Source organism: Eucyclogobius newberryi, unplaced genomic scaffold (assembly GCF_026437365.1).
Source record: "Eucyclogobius newberryi isolate DKJ021-1_F unplaced genomic scaffold, fEucNew1.0.hap1 SCAF_12, whole genome shotgun sequence".
Lineage (NCBI taxonomy): Eukaryota > Metazoa > Chordata > Actinopteri > Gobiiformes > Gobiidae > Eucyclogobius > Eucyclogobius newberryi.
Window position 1 is genome coordinate 31,249,863 of NW_027315746.1, and position 18,320 is coordinate 31,268,182.

The following is an 18,320-nucleotide window of genomic DNA, read 5'->3' on the forward strand; positions in this document are numbered from 1 at the left end:
TATATGGGACGTTAGATTTACAGCTTGGGCTAGTTCAGGGCTAATAGCGGGGGTAATTTCATCTACTTTATCTCTGATCGTTTTTATATTATTGTTAAAAAATAGGAGGAAATCATCAGAGCTGAGAGAAGCTGGGATTGAGGGCTCTACTGCACTGTGACAGTTTGTTAACCTGGCTACAGTGCTGAAAATAAATTTGGTGTTACTTTTGTTGACTTCTATTATATTTGAATAATATCTGGTTTGGGCCTTACGTAGAGCCTGCTTATAGGACAGCAGGCAACTTTTCCATGCTTTTGGGGGTTCTTCTGTGTGGGTGCGGCAAAATAATCCCTCTAGCTTTCTAACTCTGTGTTTATGTGAGCGCAGTTCTTTGTTGTACCATGGGGAGGCGCGCTTTGGCCTAATGACCTTCTGTTTTAACGGCGCTGCAACATCAAGAGCAGACTTCAGAGAATTCATGGTCAAGTCGACAAATTGATCACTTATACTGGGACTAAAACTGTTCTCAGCAGGATCACATGACATGTCACTGAGTATTGGCTCTATTATTTCTTTGAATTTTGAGATAGATTTTTCAGATATTGTCCTTTTCATTATAACTTTATTCTGTGGGGCTGGATGATCTTTAAGAATAAACTGAAAGGTAATTAGGAAATGATCTGACAATATAGGGTTTTGAGGGAAGACAAAGAGGTCACTAATCTCTATTCCATACGTTAGGACAAGATCCAGAGTGTGCTTATGGGTGTGAGTCGCTTTATTTACATTTTGAGTGAAACCAATGCTGTCTAACAAGGCGCTGAAGGCATTACTGAGAGCGTCATCACTCACGTTCATGTGGATATTAAAGTCTCCAGCTATAACTATTTTATACCAGGCTAGCACTAAGTTTGATATAAAGTCAGAAAACTCTGTTAAAAACTCTGAGTAGAGACCAGGAGGTCGGTAGATAACTATGAACAAAACTCCTTTTTGTTTTTTCACATTTGGACATGTGATTGACAGCATGAGGCTTTCAAATGAGTGAAATGCATTGTTAGTTTTAGGGCTCGAGTGTGAGATCACTGCCACACCACCACCTCGGCCTGTGGTCCAGGCGGTCTGAAAGTTAACTAACTAACTATACTAACCCTTTTTGGAATTATTTGTACGAGGGACACGAGGGACACACGCAGTCTCTATCTGTCTTGAATCTGAACACTTCACATGTGACAGAGCGGGCAAGAGTTCAGCGACAGAGGAGCGTCTTAAACTGCTGCTCTGCTCATCCCTAGATGGTCACTTAACACGACTAAATCTATCAGTCAAATTCCGAACTAATAGGGATGTACCCTCCGAAGTGGGATGGATGCCATCCCTGCATATGAGCCCGGGCTTTCCCCAAAACGCACTCCAGTTATCAACAAAGACTACGTTGTTTTGAGGGCACCATCTAGATAACCAGCTGTTGAATGCTGAAAGACGGCTGTTCAATTCAGCATTGATCCGATTGGGCAGGGGACCAGAAAATATTACGGTGTCTGACATCGACTTCGCTAATTCACACACCGCGGCTGCTTGAACTTTGAGCACCTCTGATTGTCTCCGCCGGGCGTCGTTACCGCCTGCGTGGATCACCACTCGGCGGAAATGGTCCCTACTCTGCTTTAAGATCCTAAGATTTCCTTCGATGTCACCCATTCTGGCCCCTGGGTAACACCTAACGCGAGCAGCTGGCAGCTTCACGTCTCTAACAATAGAACTCCCGATTACAAGAGTTTCTCTAGTGTGTTCAGCGGGCGTGTGATCGCTGAGGGGAGAAAACCTATTATAGACATGAAGCTCACGGTGCGTTAAGGTTCGGCGTTTAGCGCCTTGTCCCCTCCGAACTGTCACAAATTGGTCCCTATTCTGTTCCTGGTCTAGTCCCGGCTGCACGGGAGACGCTGAGGGGCTGAGCTCGGCCTTACTGTTACTGCTAATGCTAATGCTACGCCTTGTAGCATGGTCCGGTAGCCCTCGAGCTAATACCTGACTGTAGCTGGACTTTAGCTCCTCTAAACATCAGAGCCGCACTTTTAACTCCGTAACCCTGGCCTCCAAAACTACCACTACACTGCACTTCATGCACCTATCATCAGAGAAGGAGCCAGGGTTCTGACTCGACATATGACAGCTTAAACAGGTAAAGGTAGCTATGACGCTAGCGGCTAGGCTACGCTCTAAGAACAAACAGCTCTGAAAACACGATACATTCACCGGAAGTGACGTCACCGGACGGTTAGCGCCCAAGATAGCATACATATATAGCATCTATAGCATATATAGACAATATTAATTGTCTTTACACTCACAAGTTACATCACCACCAGACTCGTCATCAGATGACGATGAGCTGTTTGTATCAGAATGACTTCTCTTACGGGTCTGGATTTTTACTGACACAACACATCTTCGTTTTGTCCTGGACATGAGTGCCCGTGTCCCTGTCTACTGCGCGCCACGCTAAATCCCCTATATCGCAAATACACATTTTAAACCCGTTTACCACATTTTCTCCAGTGCGTTTTGCTGTGACTAAGGGTGCACACTTAGAAGCATCAGTTCTACCAATGCAAAACACGCTAAATCTACTGTTACACTCACTTGCGTGCTGCGTCTCCCTTTCTCCCTGCGACTCACCTTTCTTTGCGGACTCAATGGGTTCACTGCCAAGGAGAATGGTGGTAGATCCCTGCGACTTGTGGTTGGAGCGTTGGCTCTTAGATGGCACTGGTCTCTCTGGCTGGTTGTGTTGATCCCCACTAACTTGGAATCTCACTTAATATTCAAGCAAGTCAGCCAGGTCAAAAAGGTTTGGAATGGAAGTATGAATGGGGTTCAATAATCTGTGGAAGTTGGGTCTTAGGTCATGTGGCAACTTAGCTAAGAGGCGACGTGTGAGCTGCACTTGAGTTCAGTCCAACCTTGACTTCCCAGTTGGTGCAGCATACCAACCAGTGCTCGGACCTGAAGACTGAATGACTTAAATGCTTTAATGTTCCCATTTCTTATGTCGGTCCCTCCTGACCACAGTAATCCATGTCTGTTCGGGTCTTTGAAGATGTTACAGAGAGAAATACTCAGTTTTGAGACTTTTTGGTGAAACAGCCCACAGTGCCAATTAAGCTTTGGTCCTCAAGATGGCATTAAAGATTAGTGTTATCTAGAGCCTCAATATGTTCTCCAGAGGGGCAGGAGAAGAGCTTCGGGTGACGTTGGAGCAGAGGCAGAGCAGCGACATACACATAATGTAAAAGCAGCTCTTAGGGTCAAAATGAGACCATTGTCTGCTGTCTGCCTCTAATTACATAGCATTTCTTTCTTCACAAAGTAGCTTTACTGTGATGGTAAACTCTGCTCTGCATTAGGTAAGTGAGAAATAAACATGGACAACTGCAACAGTATAAAATGTTTGTATAAATGTAAGCAGAAACTGAGGAGTTCTTCTTCCTCCTCAGGTGTAGGCGTCTCCGTGTGCGACAAGCTGCAGTGTGTCTGTGACCGTACTACCGCTGTGTGCATGGCCAATGCCCGCTTCAACCACACCTTGGCCCCACCCACCTGCACTGGCTCTGCCCCTGCCTGCCGCCGCCCCAGTAACCGACCCCAAAACGCTGGCTCGCAACAACGCCCTCAACCCAATAGGCCAGGGTCCCCCAGCCGCCCAGGAAGCAGACCACCAAGCCATCGGCCCCAAGTCAGACCCACCGGCAGACCAGCCACCAGCAGGACCACACCCAAAACTACCACCAGGACCACTAAGACCTCCACCACCAAGAAACCGTCATCTAGTGAAGAGAGCAGCGCCCAGCAGGGAGGAGAAAAGAACCAGGGAGACACAACCACGGCAAGCCCGAGAGACGAGGTCATAATGGGGGGAGTAGGAGGAGAGCAAGTGGACAGAGTGGAGGAAGAACTAGAGCAAACAGCAGCACATGGAGCAGATATTCCACCAGTGAATCCATCGTACCCTGGACAACAGATACATACAGCGCTGACATCCCTTGCCTTAAATCCAGCCCACTCAGGGATCCCGCCGAACCCTGCCCAACCAGTAGCATCATATCCAGGTGACACGTTTCATGCAGCAAACCCTTCCCACCCAGCAAGCCAAAGCCATGCAGAAAACCCAGCACACTCAGCACACTCAACCAGCCAGCTTCACTCAGAAAATGCATCACACTCAGCAAAGCCATCATTTCCAGCAGACACATCATCCCATCCTATAAACCCAACTCTCTCAGAAAACCCATCACATTCCGCAAACCCATCACATGCAGCATCAGAACCAGCAGAACCAGCAGAACCAGCAGACCCATCAGACCCATCAGGACCAGCGCAGCCAGGAGAACTTGTGCCATCAGAACAGAAGCCAGGGCATGAACAGGAATGGGCACCATGGATGTTTTATTAAATAGAGAAGAAGAGCAAACCTGTAAGAGGAGCTGTTCAGACAGGAACAAATCTAAAATGAAGGGATAATAATTTGAAAATTATTTCATATAATCTTTTTTTAATTTTATCTATCAAATTGTGAAAATTTGCACATTCAGGACATATGAGTTGACAAAGCCATGTTTAAATTTTGTTTAATTTTTCTTAATTAAATTATTTTTGTGGAGCCCAAAATCACAACAGCAGTTGCCTCTGAGAACTTTTCAAAAATTGTTGATTTGATCAACAGAAAGTAAGAAACTCAACAATGAAACAGTAGGTCCACAGGTCAGGATTGTAGCATCTAAGGTTCAGTCCTCACTGGAGCAGCAGCCGCCAGGAATCTGAAACAGTAACACTCCCCAAAGGAGCGTGAACAACAATCAACAAACACAGGTGTACTAAAATATTTTATTGTTGATAGGGAAAGTAGGAGGAACCAGAGGATAGTGCTCAAGCTGCCATACGTCCCCCAGCATAGTTGCTCCTAGAGCAACGTAACTAAAACAATTTTATATTATAAAAAAATATTTTATTTCTGTTCCTAACTGGCCTGGCCATAAACATTTGTAAAGAGGAAAATTGTATGGCTGCCTTATGCATTCCAAAAAAATAAAATGATTAAACATATTTAGGTGCAGATTGGACGACAAGTGAAAACGTTTGAGAGAGCAAGCTGTTATTTGTTTTACCTGTAGTGTCTTGCCTTAAAGGTCCCATATCATGCAAGATCAACTTTTCAGAGCTATTGGTACCTCATATATGTGCTCAAAGTGTTTTTTTGATTGTTCTCTAGCTAAAGACTGCAGGAATCAGTCTCTATCCTTCTCCTCGGATGAGCAAACGAACGAGTGAGTTACGCAGCATGCTGTTTCAGCCTCCTCCAGAAAGCACCCACTACCTGTAACACGCCCTCCCTTCCCCCGCCCCGACGCTCAAGACGAACCGAGGCTATTTAGGCACAGTTAGCGTCAAATGCTACTTCTTTTGTTCCAACGCTGCTGCCGCTGACAAGTGCCGCTGTGTACCGGCGCACGCCTCGGCCTCTGTTTACATTCGCACCATCTCAACGCTAGGCTACGTCACGGGGTGGGCGGGGGAGGCAGATAGGGTTGCCAACCGTCCCGGATTGCCCGGGACGTCCCGAATTATGGGTGGTTTTGATTTGTCAAGTCCGGGACAGCTCCAGTCCCATATTCCAATCACAGCCTCGCCTGACAATAATTGGCTACTGCAAACGCGCTACGCATACATTTACCACGCGCCTCTCAAAGCTCCACTTCCTGGAATTAGCGTGACAGAGTTCGGCTGCTGCGCGCTGATCCGAGGTCAGATTGAATTAAAATACCTGGCCTGTCCTCGTTCTCTGACTGCCACCGCCAGCTCAAGATCAAGTATTATTCATATCCATAAAGGGAAACAGAAGGTAAAGCGTCAGTTCAGTTCAGTTTAGTGTCTGCAGCCTATGGTTATAGTCTAACATGACATTTGAGAGAAACTTAATAATGATTAATAATTGTCTTCACTATTCCAATGAACAATACATCCAAGCAAGTACAGTAGTGGTTTGCCAAAATTACACTGAAATTAGTAGGTTTATGGTATGGCTAATGAAACCTTGTAATTTCTGTAATTATTATTGGTCAGCTGTTGGCGCGCGCGAGCACATGCGCGCGCACCTGGAAGAAAGTGTCCCTCATTTGGGGTTGAGATAGTTGGCAACCCTAGAGGCAGATCACTCTTCGCGAGGATGGGGGCGAATCTCAAACTAAGCTGTCTGCATTTTTGTGAGCGTGGTCCAAGATATGGGTGATATTTTATAACTATTATGTTATGGGTATTGCACAACACTTATTAAATGGCATGATATGGGACCTTTAAGGAGCAAAAGATCTTAATTTGTTATATATTATTTAATCTGACTTTAATACAGCTGTTTATTTCCATATTTCTTTTAATGATTTATCAAAAAATACCTTAATAAACAGTTAAAGTGACACCATGTGACTTCTTTGATGTAGCATGCCAACTTCTTGATTCCATGAAAATAGAAAGTCAAACCCAAAACTTGAGATCAAGTTCCATGCGGATAGATACATTTTATATCATTCTGTGGAATATTATAGCCAAAGGAACATTTCCATGGAGACAAGGAGGCTCCTCCACAAACCTGACTCGTACTTGGCTTGGAGATGTTAGCCTGACACAAAGTTTTTGTTTAATAAAAACATCCACAAAAGAACATGCCTATTTTTTCGATATTCATCCTGTAATTATTCACTTCGGTGATCCTGCCAGCCGTGTGTAACGTCACTATGAAAAACTTATTATACAAGAACAGATTTTGATCCAAAAGACTGTGGAGACCCATGAATATGAAATGTTTTTGTAATTTTCCTGAAAATATTATGAAAATGTACCATTGTTAAGACAAAATGCACATATAACTCCCTTCTGACTGAAGGGTCGCTGGTTCAAATCTTGCACAAAGCGTTTCTCTGAAATTGATTGTTCTTCAACCTTCTTTGCGTTTGGACTGATGGTCATCAAGTTTTTTACAATCTGCATTCTTATAGTTTTTCTTAACCATCAACTAAAATATGTTTATAATATTCCCATTATTTTATAAACAATATAGGTGACCATAGTCTTCAGGTGACTTACACTAACTTTGAAATTATCAGGGCAGTTTCGTAAGTGCTTAATTTCTATGCTTGGCACACTGGTATGAAGCAGGTTTTGAACCTGGGGTCTCTTGGTAAGTGGTAAGTCTAAACCACAAATCCATTTTCACAGATGATAATCACTTATGAGAGCAAAAAAAAACAAATTGTTCAAAAGCTTTTCGACCACACCATACAAATGTCATCCCCAGACGGAGATGACAGTTGACTATGAACCTCTGAAGAGGACCTTTATATCCACACAATAAAATAAAGGAAATATAGTGAAATGTTTTTATTTTACACAATTTAATACAAACTTATTGTTGAAAAGATTCAAGTTTAGCAACAAGTTAAAATTGCATAACTGCAGGTCAGTGAATAAGCTGCTTTATTTTTTATGTTAGATGTAAGTGTTCTCCTAGTGCTGATTGTGAAGCTGGTAGGACTTGAGCTCAGAAGATGGAGATCAAGTCTGGCTTGGAACAGATTTATTTTCCCTGTTCTTTGGTGAGCAGATATGTTCACATGCACACCAAATCATTACATGCCATTTCAATAATCTGATACCTGTAGAAATCAGATAAACAGTTAAATCTGATGTAATTTCTTTCTTATGGTTCACAGTGGTGGGCCGTCAGGGAAAGCAAGGCCTTCTCTGCTAGCCTAAACATAATCAGAATATGATTAAAAAATATATATATATTTTCCCACAAATATTTATTACATTATTCCCCAAAGTAAGAGTTATACTCTTCATTTCATGGCTTTCCTCTTGGTTGCACTGCTTCTGCCCCAAGTTGAGATTTGGAGGGCTGGTCTTATGTTAGAGCTTTTATCCAATCATATTCAGCCATCATGTGTTGCCAGGGTTCTAAAATCTGCCAAGGCCTTCAGACCTCAACAGAGCTGGTGCTTGTAGCTTAAAGTGAATGGAAATGAAAATGATGTGTCAACCAATCAGCTTCAGAGTTGGCTCTTGTACGTCTGCTGCTGTTGCTCAGGAGCCATCTAGCAGGTGCATCACGTGCACGTCTTTTGATTGGATTACCAATATTAAGAAGCAGGTCCTATGGGCGGGGCTATGCGAAACCTCACAAACTCTGAATGAGGAAACTGGATTTGACAGACACATTAATCCGTTTACTACTAAGCTGTTTTTTCAACCCACAACCGGCGGAAGGAGGACAATATATCGATTTGGTCGAGGATATAATTATAATGCCTTTCTCAAGACGAACTTTTCAAGAAAAGTTAGACATTGTAAGGAGAGGTTGTCCAACGCCGACGCCGTTACAGGCGGGTTTGTTCCCCACTTTCAAAGTTTGGACATGGCGTGTTGAAAACGCGTTGAAAACTCATTGAAAACGCGTTGACAACGAGCGGAGAACGGCGTGGAGAACGCGCGGACATTTGCTGGAAAATGCACGGAGCGGACACCCGCGTTAAGAATGCACGGAGCGGACACCAGAATGCACGGAGCGGACACCCGCGTTAAGAATGCACGGAGCGGACACCAGAATGCACGGAGCGGACACCCGCGTGAAGAACGCACGGAGCGGACACCCGCGTTAAGAACGCACGGAGCGGACACCGGCGTGAAGAACGCACGGAGAACGATGTGGAGAACAATGTGGAGAACGATGTGGAGAACAATGTGGAGAACAATGTGGAGAACAATGTGGAGAACAATGTGGAGAACGATGTGGAGAACGATGTGGAGAACGATGTGGAGAACGAACGGACAACGTGCGGAGAGCGGAGCGGAGAACACACGGACATCGGCACAGAGAAAGTGAGGCAACACCTGTTTAAACTGCGTTTCTGTATAGTGTCTAGAGCAGTGGTCCCCAAACTACGGCCTGCGGGCCGCATCCGGCCCGCTGGGCCTTTCAATCCGGCCCGCTGGGCCTTTCAATCGGGCCTTTCAATTCGGCCCGCCAAGCTTGTCCAAATTTTATTTATTTTTCAAATTATTTTTTTTTCAAATTATTTTTTAATATTATTAAAAAATGATTTGAAAAAATAAACAAAAAAAAAAATATATTTTTTTAGCAAACGTCTGAGTCAAACTCATGATACTGTGGCTGGCCGTTCACTTTACCTTTCGCCTGTAATGTCCACATTTCCCCAAGAGATGTCACTGTTCCGTCTAAGCTGCGCACCGCTCGCACATGAGATCTATGTCGCGAAGAAAATAACATTTACCACAAACGGCCACCGGGGCCAATCAAGCAGGAAGCACAAGTGTTTGACACACTGTAGAAGACTCTTGTGGACAGTAGAAGCACTGTCCAGGGGACACGTTGTGTTCTCTACATTTTTTGTTTCAAAACGCTGTGTGTTTTATAACAATCAGAATCATATTCACTGAGAAATTAGTCTTATTAGTCCCGCAGCGCGGACCGCGGCCCGGGGCGCAGCGCGGACCGCGGCCCGGGGCGCAGCGCGGACCGCGGGCACGTTCAATAGACACTGGCGTGTCACTATTGTGTAAATGAGACTTTCTTGGCCAGACCTGCATGACTCACGAGTCAAAAGACACATGTGCATCATTATCTGGACCATATTTCTGTGTAAATATCTCATGTCACAACGTAACACTCACTCGATGAGTACGCGCTCAGGAGCAGATGATCCTGATGTGAAGACACAGGTAAATCAGCTCACACAGAGTCTTCAAGGACAGAGGGGACACTAGAGACAGCTGTGCTTTGTTCTAAAGCGGGTCTAAAGCAGGACTAAAGCGGACCGCGGGGTGCGCCGCGTGCGCCACGAGACCCCCAGTTTAAAAGACGCATCACTACTGCGTTTATTTCTGTGTAAATATTTCATGTTACAACGTGGGCACCTGCGGTTTATGACAGGTGTGGCCCTGTTAGTTTAAGAATAATATCATCCAGAAATGGTCTTGAAGTGGCACATTTTGGAGCAGTTGATAAGCATAAAGTCACAGCAAGAAGCAAACGCAGCATCAACCTGGACAAAGTGTCCAACCACTGGAGACGTGAGAAGGACAGAAGAGCAAAAATGTAACATTAAAGTCAAAATGTATGCAAAATCTGGTGACATTTATTAAGATTTTTTATTTATGGATATTAATCAGTCCATGCTGTTACTACTAGATCATTTATGGGTAAAAGAAATGCTAATAAAAAAACGGTCCAACACTCTTAAACTTAACGACTTTAATGCTTCACTGAACGAAACAAAACCTCCGGAGCACGTACAGAAGATGCTGGTCTTGTTTGGCTCAACCTACATATGTGAGACATTCAGTGTCATGAACATTAACAAAGCCCATCACAGATCCAGCTTCACTGACCAACACCAAAGGATCGATCCTGAGAATTGCCACAACAAAACTTACACCAGACTTTGATGCAAAACAGGGAGATCAACAACACTGAACACTGAAATTGAAGGTCAATTTTCCTGCTGTGTTTATTCAACTGAAATGTAATTAAAATAATCATTATTTAATGCATTTGAAAAACAATTTGTACATTGAGCCTTGCATTTGTTGCTTTGTTACAAGTTACAGGTCAAATCTTGCGTGTAATTTATAGTAATTCATTAGTTCACACAAACACACCATATTTTGCTGGCCCGGCCCCTCGGCCAAATTTTAGAACCCAATGTGGCCCTCGAGTCAAAAAGTTTGGGGACCACTGGTCTAGAGCCATGGCATCATAATTAGGCCATAGGCTATAGCCTGTATCGTTCAAGTTCACTACACCTGTCACAAGACTAAAAAAATACTTCAAATATAACATAAATAATGATCATTGTACCATTAGCTCATGACCAAAAGTTCTCCACTCGCATCGCGCCAGTTTTTTTACGGCGATAACTTAAATGCGGAACTATATTCTCAGCCTGATAGCGCAATATCCCTACGCCTGAAACATTCCGCCTCTGAATCAGCCAATCAGGGGAGAGATTACTACAATAACATCAAACATAGCTGCTCCCGTGGAGCGGCATGTTGTCACTCGAGCCGATAGAAAACGCTATGAAAATATGGATTACAAGTGCATCACACACATTTCATCGGTAGAAAAAGAACAAACACAGCCACAGACTGTTGTCCGCTGGAGGAAGCTGGTCACTTGTGCTCAGAAGTGGATGGAAATCGACGGAATAGACCGCGCGTTAGCGGCAGCTGTTTGTGTACACAATGATGACTTCGCCAAACAAAACTATCCTACGTCTTCTGTGGCTTCTTCGGACGGAAATCTTTCTTATTTTCTGGAGAGTAACAAGCCAGGCTTTCACCCTACATGCTATAGACGTTTCACCCTACATGCTATAGACGTTTCACCCTACATGCTATAGACGTTTCACCCTACATGCTATAGACGTTTGACGTTTCACCCTACATGCTATAGACGTTTCACCCTACATGCTATAGACGTTTCACCCTACATGCTATAGACGTTTCATTGACAAGAAACGAATTACTAGTGCTGAAAAGCAAAACAGTCGGTATGTGGGCAGCATGGAGAGGGTGACGATGACGCTGAATCTACAGCATCAACTCTGCCACCTTCTCCCAAACGACTGAGATCTACCACAGATGTTACGACAAAATCATCTAAAAAGTCAAGCAATGTACTTCCTGCAGTTTGCATCATTTGCAAGAAGGTTGATCGCTGTATCAAAGAGGCTCACAAGACAAAGAAAGATAAATTGGTCCAAGCTGAAACTTTAACTGCTGGTGAGTAGATTATATATTGATTCTGGCATGTGTGTTTTCTCTTGCTCGTGGTAAATAGGACTAATCACAGTGAAATAAGTTGGCCAAAATATACATAGATAAAATAAGATAAGATATTCCTTTATTGTCCCACATGGGGAAATTTCATTGATGCAACGCGGGTAGATCCAGAGGTAGATACAGAAGAAAAGAACAGATAACTTATAGGAAGTTTGAAAACTTCCTATAAGTGCTTTTAATATGTGCCTAGTTTATTACATGTAGGTGTAGATGTAATGTACGTAAGACTGTATGATGATGTGAGTTGAATAATAGGGCAATAGAACTTTTGCGATTGTTTACTGATTGTGCTCACCCTTGATTGAAATCCTCCTTTACTAGGAAGTTTGGTCAAAGCAGCTGAATCAAGAGCAGATGAATCCATCCTGATAAGATAAGATAAGATATTAAGATAAGATATTCCTTTATTGTCCCACATGGGGAAATTTCATTGGTACAACGCAGGTAGATACAGAGGTAGATACAGAAGAACAGATCACTTATAGAAAGTCTGAAAAACACTTTCAGTAGAAGATCTCCTATAAATAAATAAATAAAAAAACTCCCATAGACAAATAAATAAATACATAAATGCCATTGCATGTGATCACGACAGTAATTGCACATGAATATGTGTCACGACAGCACATAGATTGCACATGAATTTCACAGTAATTGCACATGAATTCCAACAGCAATTGCACATATGACAGAATTGCACATGGTTAGGTCAGTATTGCGAGTGTTCAGTACTAACAGTTTTTGTTATAAAGTCTGACAGCAGCAGGAAGGAAAGACCTACGGAACCTTTCCTTCACACAGCGAGGGTGGATCAGTCTCTCACTGAAGCTGCTCTCCAGAGCGGAGAGAGTGTCCTGCAGGGGGTGACACTCATGGTCCAGCATAGATGTGAATCTAGCCAGGACCCTTCTGTCCCCCACCTCCTGCACCGAGTCCAGAGCACAGCCCAGGACGGAGCTGGACTTCTTGATGACTCTGTCCAGCCTCTTCCTCTCCCTCTCTGTGATGTTGCTGCTCCAGCAGGCCACACCGTACAGGAGGGATGATGCCACCACAGAGTCGTAGAAGGTCTTCAGGAGTGGCCCTGTCACTCCAAAAGACCTGAGTCTCCTCAGGAGGTAGAGCCGACTCTGGCTCTTCCTGTACACTGCGTCTGTGTTATGAGTCCAGTCCAGTTTGTGGTTCAGATGAACACCCAGGTACTTGTATGAGTCCACTCTCTCAATGTCCAGTCCCTGGATGTTCATTTGTGAGGGGGCAGTGGGGTGGCGTCTGCGGAAATCCACCACTATCTCCTTGGTCTTCCCCGCGTTGATGAGGAGGTGGTTCCGCTGACACCAGTCCACAAAGTCCTGCGCCAGTCCTCTGTACTCCGCGTCATCGTCGTCCGTGATGAGTCCGATGATGGCAGAGTCATCAGAGAACTTCTGCAGGACACAGCTGTCCGTGTCATGTCTGAGGTCTGCAGTGTAGAGGGTGAAGAGAAAGGGCGCGAGGACAGTGCCCTGGGGCGCCCCCACACTGCAGGTCCGAGTGTCAGACACACAGTTCCGGGCTCTCACAAACTGGGGTCGGTCTGTGAGGTAGTCCAGGATCCACTCTGCCAGGTCATACTCCACACCAGCCGTCTCCGGCTTGTCCCTCAGGAGCAGCGGTCAAAAGATCGAAGAACAGAATCCTCACAGAGCTGCCAGGCTTTTCCAGGTGAGAGAGAGAGCGGTGCAGCAGGGAGATGACGGCATCCTCCACTCCGATGCAAGGCCGATATGCAAACTGCAGCGGGTCCATGGCTGAGCTCACGGTGGAGCGGAGGTGGTCCAGGACTAGCCGCTCCAGTGTCTTCATCAGGTGGGACGTGAGAGCCACTGGCCTGAAGCTGTTGAGGTCTTTGGGGCGCGGTGTCTTAAGCACAGGTACCAGACAGGAGGTCTTCCAGACCTGTGGTACCACCCTCAGCTTCAGGCTCATGTTGAAGACATGCTCCATAACTCCACACAGTTCATCTGCGCAGGACTTAAGGAGCCTGGGGCTGATGCCGTCAGGTCCTGCTGCCTTCCTCACTTTAATCCTGTTCAGCTCACTCCTCCCCTGTGCTGCTGTGACAGTCAGTGGTTGGCAGGGGGACCGTGTGCTGGGGGGATGGGTGAGTCCAGGCGAAGTGGGGAGCTGATGGTCCGGGGCAGATAAGCGAAGAGGAACAGATGCAGGGCATTGTCCAGCTGTGGAAGAGGGAGCATGCAGCTGTGCAGGGGGAGGGGCGGGTGACCGATCAAACCTGAAGAAGTGAGCATTTAAATCAATCACCCACTGTAGATCCCCCTCTGTCTGGGCAGGGGGGATTTTGAAGCCCGAGATGGTTTTCAGGCTCCTCCACACTCCCTGAATGTTCTTTTGCTGCAGCTGCTCCTCCATCCTCCTCTTGTAGCCGGCCTCAGCGTGCCTGATCTTCCTCCTCAGCTCCTTCTGCACAGTCCTCAGCTCCTCCTTGTTCCCTGACCTGAAGGCTCTCTTCTTCTCCTTCAGCAGAGCCTTCAGTTCACGGTTAATCCATGGCTTGTTGTTTGGAAAACAGCGCACCATCCGGGAGGGAACAATGTTCTCAAAACAGAAGTTGATGTAGTCCGTGATGCACTCTGTGATGGTGTTGATGTCCTCCCCATGTGGGTCATAAAGCTCAGTCCAGACAGTGGTGCTGAAGCAGTCCCTCAGAGCCTCCTCGCTCTCAGCAGACCACATCCTCACCTCACGGGACACCACAGGCTGCCTGCGCACGATGGGTTCATACACAGGCCTCAGATCTACAAGCTTGTGGTCCGAGCTGCCCAGGGGAGGGAGGGGGGAAGAGGAATAAGCCTCCTTGGTGTTGGCAAAAAACAAGTCCAATGTTCTATTGTTCCTGGTGGGGCAGGTAACATACTGGGTGTATGTTGGTAGAACAGAAGAGGGAGAAGCGTGGTTAAAGTCACCAGAGACGAGGAAGAGAGCCTGTGGGTGCTGTGTTTGCAGCCTACAAGTGCAGGAGAGCAGTGCTTCACAAGCATTTTCAGCATTGGCAGACGGGGCCACATAGACTGTGTAGGGTCTCAAACTACATGTATTCAGTTTATGATTAAGGAAGATTTCTTAGCAGAAACGAGACAAGACGGGGCACCAGGGTTAAACCCAAAGAGATAAGATACGGTCCTTAATCGCGCTCGTTAAAAAGGTCTGAAGGGTGTTTCACGATTCAGGGACTTACACATAGTCTAATCAAACAAACAATAGTCAATAACTCTTTCGTGTAGTTTATTTATCCAAAGGGTAATCAAAACACCGGAGCAGGAATGCGCACAGGTAAATCACAGGTGATGTCATATCAGATTTAACAGCAGATTTCATGCAGATAATGTTAAACCAGGGTTTTGCCTTTGATAACCAAACGTGTCTATGCTAATCTATATCAAAAAGAGGGAAAGTGAGAAGCTAAAGGGAGGAGGAACAGCTGAGCTCTACCCAAATCACGCCACAAGAGAACCGCACAATGGACTCGGCTTACGGTTCTGTAGAGACTCGGTCCGACTGGTCCTTGTCCGCGGACGAGGTCCGTAGCGAGGTGTCGCGTGGAGCGGTGTGGCGGTGAAGGTTCGTGAAGCGGGCGGCGGCCGTGGAGCTAGCGGCGGTCGGGGAGCGAGGCGTCGCGTGGAGCGGAGGAGGCTGCGACGTGCTGTATGGTCCTTGGCGCCGGGGAGCGGTGTGCTGCGCCGGGGAGCGAGGGGTCGCGTGGAGCGGTGTGCTGCAACCTCCTTGAAGCGGCGGCGGCAACGGAGGCAATATCCGAGAGTTCCTTAGAGGTAGAACGCTTTAGCGGCGTGTTAGCTCCTCACGCGGCCTTTACTCAGATGAGGACGTAGCGCTGATCCACGTAAACGGCGTAGATTACTTCAAAAAGAAAAGAAACGAAGTAGCAAAGAAAGTCTCTGTCCGGTTTAGCGCTTAAGCGTAGTTCCAGGTAGTTCCAGGTAGTTCCAGGTGGTTTCAGGTGGTTTCAGAGTCCAGGGCTGGCATGGCCTTGTCGACCACGTGACGGACGGATTTTGTTGAGACAAAGGAAAGGCCTGTCCGTGGAGACAGCTTTCAAGAGAGAAGACAAAGGGGATGAGAAGAAGAGAACAAGAGAGCAAGAGAACAAGAGAGCAAGAGAACAAGAGCTCGTTTCTAGCTTGGAGCGTCCTTTTGATACCTGGCCCGCAGGGCATGCTGGGAGCGAAAGGGGCGGGCGCTACTGCGAAAACTTCCTGTTTAACATTTTCCTGACCGAGAAAATAAAACTGGAGTAACGTAAATAATAATGGCAAAAACATTGAACCCTGTTTTAACATTTACACGTTAAACACTTTTGGCAGTTTGTGCACATTATTTCTTGAGGTAGACACATTTTACATCTTCTTTCACCTGTGATGGGCGCTCGAAAATCAAGCATTGGGAATATAAAACCTTAAACAGTGGAAAAATACGTAACACAAGGTGAAACATGCGGTGTAGGGAGTTGATTCGGACAAACATTCATGGCATAATCACATAAAACAGTTTTCATCGGGGCGTCTTCCTGTAAGACTGTGGGGAGAAGAAGATCTGTTATCAAAAAGGTCACAGCGGCTCCCCTGCGGTGAGGGAGACCGGGAGAACGAAAAACCCCCAATGTTCAAAGAGAGATTTTCTGTTATCTGGCCGTGGAATGTCCATCTCCATTCCCCTACAACTGCGATCAAAATCACATGTGAGAACTCCCGGGGCAGATAATATGGCCTCATGCCAATAGCCAAAAGTTCAATATCCCTGTTCCCTGATGTGTACCAGAGGTAAAGATTGTGTTGCCATTGAAGGCACCTCTATCACAAGAGGTGTTACAAAGAATACACAAGCTTTCTGACAAAGAAGACAGGTGATGAAAGGTAACATTTTGGTAATCAAATAAAATATATATATTTCCATATATTTAGATAAATTCATAATTTAATTGAAAATAATTGTAATGACTACACGATAATTTTAAAGACGTTTGAATCAAAGCAAATTTCTGTTTGTAGTGAGCTAGTATATTTCAATCACTGACCAATCACTGCATTTCCTTGCTTTATACAGGTGACCTAAAGTCTGGGAGTACGGCGATGCATATACAGCATTCTGTGACACTGTCATCCGGACACAACTGATTGAAAACCAGGAAATCCTCAGAATGAAGAAGCTCTTGTCCCTGTTCCAGAAATTCATCAAAAAACACCCTGGTCATGGAAGTTATCGGTAATTAAATTATTCTTATTGTTTATGAAAGAAAAAAATGGAAGATCAGATAAACATCACAGCTATGTTTATTCATGAAATTTCATTCAAGATCAAACCAATCCTGTTCGCTACAGGAGTCTACATATTTTCATTCATTTTATTTATTTATACAGGGAAAACCCAATGAGAAAAGTGGTTACCCTGTTAAAACACAACACAAAATAAACAGCAAACATAGGATACTAAAACACAAATAAAATAAAAATTCTAAAACTAAAACACAAATAAAATAGTAATTATCAATACTTATGAATTTCTATTCCTTTTCTAATTTTTACAGATCCGATCTTCTGAAGAAGAGATTACAGCGAGACTTCCCACAGCTGAATTTCCACAAACCACCAAGAAGAAACCTGAGTGAAATGGTTTCCACGGAGACTACAGGACTTCTCCACCAGGGTTCTTCGACTGAAACTGATATGTCAGTTTCTGAGATGTCATGTAGTGATGGAGAAATGGTGCCAGAAAGTGGTAAAGATGCTGCACTGCGAGAGCTCTCAAGGACAGTTTACAGTGCAGGTATATCACTGAAACAAGCGGTCAAGAGTGCCCCTAGTATGGATGAAACAAGCGGTCAAGAGTGCCCCTAGTATGGATGAAACAAGCGGTCAAGAGTGCCCCTAGTATGGATGAAACAAGCGGTCAAGAGTGCCCCTAGTATGGATGAAACAAGCGGTCAAGAGTGCCCCTAGTATGGATGTAAATCTGCCTCCGACATCAGAGGATCTAAATGTTTCCACTGCCAGAAAGATTGTGCCAATTGAACTTTATAACTTACTAGCTTGGTGTGTAGGTGCTAGTGATGAATTGACATTGTCTAACATGGTAATGTATCCGAGGAGGTTGATCTTTGTTTACTGTCAATTTGCCAAGATATATATTTGTCCTCAAAAGGTAAAAATCAAACCAGTGTTGTACTTACACATTTTGACATCAATCATACTTATATCATTCCTCTGTTTGTATGTATATCCTATTCTGCAGAAAGTTTGCCTTATACTAGATCGAAAGATACACATGTTAATTAGCCTGTTTATCACAATGTGAATACTGCTTTTATGATTGTAATTATTTGTTCATATTGAAAATACATTACA

The 18,320-nt window shown here is 44.9% G+C and overlaps 1 protein-coding gene and 1 long non-coding RNA gene across 2 annotated transcripts in view; one reads left to right on the top strand and one right to left on the bottom strand.

Moving 5' to 3' along the window:
• The window catches only part of oc90 (otoconin 90), a 52,536-nt gene extending 48,093 nt beyond the window's left edge, over positions 1 to 4,443 (top strand). The window contains exon 13 of the mRNA XM_072440292.1: positions 3,483 to 4,443. Within this exon, the coding sequence (XP_072296393.1) occupies positions 3,483 to 4,438 (956 nt within the window). The 3' untranslated portion in view covers positions 4,439 to 4,443. The remainder of the gene's footprint in view (positions 1 to 3,482) is intronic.
• The window catches only part of LOC140356743 (uncharacterized), a 522,351-nt gene that overhangs the window by 130,288 nt on the left and 373,743 nt on the right, over positions 1 to 18,320 (bottom strand). The window lies entirely within an intron of this gene.